Below are 6393 nucleotides of genomic sequence, written 5' to 3'. Positions count from 1 at the left end.
AATACTTCTAGTACCCCTCCAGACATTGTGACAAATAAAAAATGCCCCCAGATATTTCCAAACACCCTCTCTCTGTTGTCCCTTTACAACTGGGTGGCTGCTACTGGTCCCTCATACCTCAGCTCAAGTATGAACTGAACCATACACAAATGCCATCATCATAGTTCAAGAACATCATACATTGGCCATTTAATATGGTTCAACTGATTATTCTTTACTTCTGGAAGCCCTCACGTCGAATGCCCTTCAGCACTCTGTGACTTTCATTATTCAAGTGCTAATCACCATGTGTCATAATAGCTGGTTCACTTGTCATCCCCTCCTTCTAACCACACTTCTCAACCCTCATTACCTGGGAGCAAAGATCAAGTCTTGAATTTGCCTCTTGGTATCTCAGCTTCCTTTGGCTCAGGGCCTGGCATATAGCAGATACTAAACCCATGTTCTATGAATAAAAAAACAGGATATTGAGCATACTTTCCCTGATGATTCAACGTTACTATTCCTGGGAGATGTCTTCAGAGATTATTGAGCCACTTAACAGGTTTGGGCTCTCCACTAAATAACCCACCACTGCTCTGCTTTATGGATTTGTGTGTCTGGGTTTTGCATCATATCATCCGGGTTCCTGCCTCCAGTGATCTTCCCAGGGGCCTTTGGCATCTGAAGCAGATTGCCCAAGTGAAGTGTGGGGGCACAGCATAAACTTTGGTAACTACACTGGTTCAGGGTCCTTTTGTCTTGTTTTTGGGTTCTCGCTAGCTTTCACACATCTGAAGTCTGTCCTCTGGTTAGTGAGGCTCTATCAGGTTCTAAGAACATTTTGCACGTTCATGTTCTTTTTGGAAACAACTGAAAGATGGCTCAGTAGAACTTTTGAAGTAGAAGAATATTCCTGTGCTGAGATAGATGCCCATTTCTAGATCCCTAGTTGGTGACAAAATGATGGACTAAGAGATTTTTCTCAAGGCAATTTCAAAATGGTTGTTCTGTCTCTGTAGTCACAAAGTATATGGGTACATTTATGTATTTTTTTCTCTTTTGCAGAATGATGTCCTTTTTAATGGTCTAAATGTAGGAAGGGGAAAACATCTAGGAATGTTACAACATTTTAAAAACCTTCTAAAATATCCACGTATTCCAAGATTTTTACATCAATGGACTTTGATCATGCAGACAAATAGGTGCAATTTTTATTTTAAAAGTTTTATATCAATAAACACTGAGCTATGAAACTCAGCTATAGGATCTTTCTAATTTCTGGTTTGGATGACTGAATCAAAAAACCCACTTTCCATTAGAATTCACAGAGAATGAAGTCCTACCTAGACCATCAGGGATAGAGATAAAAGTAATAAGTAGGCAGAAGTAAATAGGAAATACAAATTTTCAGAAAATGTTTATATTTCCTACTAGATCTTTAATTTTTTATCTATCTTAAATACCATATAATTCAAGCAACAAACAATTTTTGGTTATTTTAGTTTTAGTATTTATTCTCATCATTTTTCTCTTTTACAGGTAATTACAACAATTTAGGAAACAAAACTACAAACAGAAGAATGTTAAATAGTTTTTTTAAAAAGAGCTGCTGCTTGCAAAAAACGTTTATATAATCTTATTCCTCCAAGCATAATTTTATACCTCCTACTAAACTAAGTAGCTTATGAGAAATTATTATTAAATAGTAAAACATACACACAAAAAGCCGACATATATAAATAACTTAACATGAAATAGTTTGACTGTAATGCAATGTTTAACAAAGTAAAGTATGATGCAATATGTATCAACTCCATTAACTGGATAAGTCCAATGACACAAATCAGATAACTGCTAAACCCTCAACAATGTGCAAGTGAAACCACCAACTCCAGCGAGGTTCTTTTTGTTTTTGGGCTGTATCCAATTTCATTCCAAAGAGCATCTGTTTTTACATCTTCTTGACTCTTTGGCTGTAAAGAGAAAGAGAAGAAACAAATAAGCAAAAACAGGGTGACTGGCTGGTAGGAAAGGCTTTGGTACCTAACAGTTGCCTCTCATTCCCTAATCTCATCTCAGGATGCCAACCAGCTCTGAGTGCAGATGAGGCCATTGAGGTTCAGAGAGGAAGGGCCTGGACCATCATAACTCAGTTAGTGATGACAGAAACAAGATGTGAACACTTATAGTATGTCTTCAAATTCCATGTCTATAGCACTGTGAAGTTAGGTGATTTCTGTCCATTGATAAAAGGTGGCTCTATTATCATCAATGTAAATCAACACCATTGTTCTCTTTTTCATTGTTTATATTTCAGTTTTTAACAAACGAATGTAAATTATATAAACAGGAGATATTTTTGCAACAAGAATCAAATAGCTTGTGACTATCAAATGCATAGAGGAATTTAGTATGTCGTGTGAAAAAATCACTAAGTTTAAAAAAAATAAAAATGATTTCTAAGTGGAAAAAAGTGAATTTTTGTTTTGATTGTCCAACTCAAATTTCCCTTTTAAAAATTCCTCTGTGCATAACCTGGAAAACACCAGTAAGCCTAGGATCCACTGCTCTGCACGCTGATCTTGCCCCAGATGTTCGGAGAGAGGCTACTAGATTGGGAATGCTTCATACCTGAGGGCGTGCACAACATGTTTCACCCATTTCTTCTTTGGATCTGCACACACAGCCAACCCTTTCTTTGTGTAGAAGCTGAAAAATCAGAAAATTTGATTTGTGTTTAAAGAGCTTCAAATGGCTTTTTCACCAAACATGCAATGGAAATTTCGTATTCAAATTGATAGTTCTATGCACTAAGCATTTCATTTATATCACAGGTGAAACAAAATGCAAAAAAAAAAAATCCATATTATCTCGATAAAGCTTGATGCAAGAAATAAAAGGGATGCTTCTGGAAACCAAGGTCAACAGTAATTGATATAAATGTGAGGAGTCTGTCAAAAGGCTGGCCTGGATTCCTTTGATATTCACAGGGTGAATATTTATATTTTATTACCTACTGCTGACTCAATGGCCCAAAGTAAACTCCCCCCAAACCTGGTAATCTTACTGTTTACTAAACATTACCATTGATATGTCTGTTTGCATTCCTAAAAGGCAATTGTGTACTCTAGTAAATAAAAGCAGCTGGGTAACAGAGACTCAGCGGAACTTGACTACTATAGTTGAGTTTTTCCCTGGCTTCCCCCCATAATTTCAAAACTATTATTTCTTATCTTGTATGTCACTTTGCGCATCAGCTCTTTCTCCAAGCCTTTGAACCCGAAAGCCATGCTGGCTCGGCAGTTTAACAAATGCATTTTTAATGAAATTTTCTGTTCAATGGCAGAAAATAAAGTCCCAGAATATATATATATATATATGTGTGTGTGTGTGTGTGTGTGTGTGTGTGTGTATGTATGTATATATATATATATATATATATATATATATATATATATATATATTTTTTTTTTCAGTAACAAATTATCCCAAAGTATAAATCAAGACTATTATATGTGATAGTACAATTACTCTGAGTTTTTACTTATAGCCTCAACCATTTTCGGGTAGAAGATTATCATTTTAAAGTCTAGTCTATGTTTTATATATTTTCTGGGGTTATCACGTTAGTAGCCTATTATTTTATCTCCAAAATTATTTTGCCCCTACTGTGCTGCTTTTTTTAAAGCAAAAACCTTTGCCTTAGTCCAGTCTTATTTAAAGTGAGCTTTGAGTCAAGTCTCCTTCCGTCACCATGGAAGAAGACTTGACTTGGGGTGGTGATCACACAATGCACTCCACAGACGATATACTGTAGAATTGTACACATGAAGCCTATATAATTTTTTTAACCAATGCCAACCCAACAAATTTAATAAAATTAAATATCTATAAAAAGTGAGCTTTGAAATAGACATGCACTATTAAAACATATCTTTGCCACATCTCATATTTCTGAGTGAAACTCAAAAAAGGCAAAAATTTTTATGCCTGAAATTCCCATGTACTCGATACAATTGAGTTAAAAGCAGTTAATAACTTACATGACTGCATCGATGTCACAAGCATCATTGGCCCACTGCTGTGTGAAGCCCTTGATAAATCTGCTAGGAATGGCTTGTTCTCTATATTGAAGGCAGCAATCGAAGGAGCTTGCTGCTAAAAAGAAATGAACAGTGTTGAGTCCATATGAATGAACTATTTTGTGACAGGTATTATGAAACTACTTGTAGTTGTGGGGAAGCCTAGAATCTGATCTATGTGGTAAACTATTTAAAGGAGGAGTTTCCGTGTCTTTGAGACTGAATTAAACATAGTTCCCAGTTCTCAAAAGAAATAGTTTGTGTGCTGGGAAATTTTGGTTCAATAATATAGTTTAGAGAAGCACATGACTTCTCATAAAAGGGAAAATCTTTAGTAAGAAACACAAACGGGCTCTCTTATTTCAATCCACTATAATTACTCAAGAATATGAGTAACTCTCACATGAAGAAATTCATAATCTTTCAAATTGGCAGATTTTCATCTGTTATCTTGGTGCTGAGTACTGAGAGGAATGAAAGGATAAGACTTTACAAAGGAAAATGTGATTCATAAAAGCTGCTTTTATATGAGCTATAAATAAAGCATTTTGAAATTATAAGAGTTCATAGAAATTTTTCATTTTGTTCATTTTTAGGAATGCACCTGTTGCTAAAAAGTGATGCTCTCTTACAACAATGAAGCAATACTTGGACACTCCTCCTGTTGAATTATAACCTGCTATGAGATAGGGGATAAATGTTATCACGGAGTTGGCAAGTGATGTTCCAGAGGCCTGGCAAGCATGAAGAACTCAGGTGCCATAATCCACCCCTAAGTAATGAGTTTTGAATTTTGCTACAACTATTTAGTTGGGAGATGATAAAGTTGGGGAAGTGGGAGCGTTCCTTACATTTCAGAATGACCCCATTCACAGGTAATGCTCCTCAATTTACACCATCCCAGAAATAGCAGTTTGGCAGTATTCTAGAGCTTAGGGGTCTCTGTGAGCCCACCCACACCCCCCCCCCCCCAACCTGCTGTGATTGACAGCAGAGAAGAAAGCCTGGCCAGCAGCAGGAAACTTTCCCTCCTTCACTCACCAATGAGCTGACAACTCCCATGACTCCCTTTTGAAAACTTTCTAACAGGCTTCTATCCTCTGGGGACACCCCAGATGAGTTCAAGGCTTAGAAGAAAATGAAAATAGTTCTTCCTGCCCTGCGAGCAGAAAGAGTGACACCTACCTTCTGTCTCACTGCAGAAGTGGAATAGCAGCACTGACATCAAAGCAGCCAGGAGCAAACTCTTGCTATAGCCCATCATTTTCAGCTCAAAGAATAGAAGTGCTCAGTGCTGGGTACCCAGGTCTCTGGGGTGTTGTGGTGTTCTGATTGCAACCTGGGACTGAGATGGCACTACTTATAGCAAATATTGGGAATGTACACAAAAGGCGTGTTCTCCCATGGGGTTTTCCCCATTGCTGGACCTGCCCCATCATGTTGTCACACACACACACACACACACACACACACACACACACACACACACGGAAAACTTCCTGCCTGGGAAGGTATGAAGGTCAGTGCTGGGGTGGGGGAGAAGGGGGAAATCCTGTTACATCCTTTGAAGATTCCCATCTAGTTTTAACTTAATCTCTTGTCTCTGCAAAGAGAGGATAAGAGTTAACAATAGTACAAACACACAGGAACATTCCAGAACTCCTATTGTTATACTCTATTTGCTTTCCAAAGCCAATCAGAGAGGGGGAGGACGGAATAGGATTCCAGGCATACTCAGGAACCATTCATAATTGCAAAACTGGAACTCAGCTGCCACAAAAAACCTTGAATTTCTAGGCTACCTTTCAGAGCTGGTAATATAACAATGCTGTAGTAGTTCCCCGATTTCTGTGGAAAATGCTAACCCTTAAGTGAGACTCAAGCTTAAGCTTCATCTTGAATTTGTGACAACTCTTCTAAGAATCTACTACATTTACACGACTCTAATCAATATTTCAGCCCAGAAAGTAATTCCCACCAACCCTAAACGCTTCATGCTAATGTAGTTATATCATTAATCCAAAGTTCAGAAAGGTTGGAAAAGAAGAAAGACTATCAGCAATGGTTAATCAACAAAAGAAATGTCAAATAATAGTGATAATGATAACAATGGCAATAAGCATTCCTAACCTATGATGGTGCAATAAAAATTTTCCACTAGGAAGAATATCATTGTATGCTAGGGACTGGCTTGCAGGACATGTGAACTGTAAAGAAACAACACAAGGGAGCTTTGGGGTGATATAATTAGTGTCTATCCTACAAAGGGCATCTACATGTGTGAAAAATCATAAAGCTGAACATCAAAAAAGGGAATTGCATTATATTA

The 6393-nt window shown here is 37.4% G+C and overlaps 1 protein-coding gene across 2 annotated transcripts; it reads right to left on the bottom strand.

Annotated features, from left to right (window-relative positions):
• Nucleotides 1–1509: 1509 nt before the first annotated feature.
• CCL20 (C-C motif chemokine ligand 20) lies at nucleotides 1510–5409 on the bottom strand. 2 transcript variants are annotated; one of them, XM_070423339.1, is made up of 4 exons: nucleotides 5250–5409; nucleotides 4026–4140; nucleotides 2614–2691; nucleotides 1510–1955 (listed from the first exon to the last, which is right to left on the bottom strand). In XM_070423339.1, the coding sequence occupies exons 1-4, from the start codon at nucleotides 5326–5328 to the stop codon at nucleotides 1934–1936; spliced, it is 294 nt and encodes a 97-aa protein (XP_070279440.1). In that variant the 5' UTR covers nucleotides 5329–5409; the 3' UTR covers nucleotides 1510–1933. The 2 variants fall into 2 exon arrangements, with proteins under 2 accessions (XP_070279440.1, XP_070279441.1); XM_070423340.1 differs by having other exon boundaries at nucleotides 4026–4137.
• Between the last annotated feature and the right edge of the window lie 984 nt (nucleotides 5410–6393).

This window comes from Myotis yumanensis, unplaced genomic scaffold, assembly GCF_028538775.1.
Source record: "Myotis yumanensis isolate MYYU_CA2020_CCGP unplaced genomic scaffold, mMyoYum1.0.hap1 SCAF_8, whole genome shotgun sequence".
In the NCBI taxonomy this organism is placed as follows: Eukaryota; Metazoa; Chordata; class Mammalia; order Chiroptera; family Vespertilionidae; genus Myotis; species Myotis yumanensis.
This window is presented reverse-complemented; position numbering and strand designations above follow the sequence as displayed.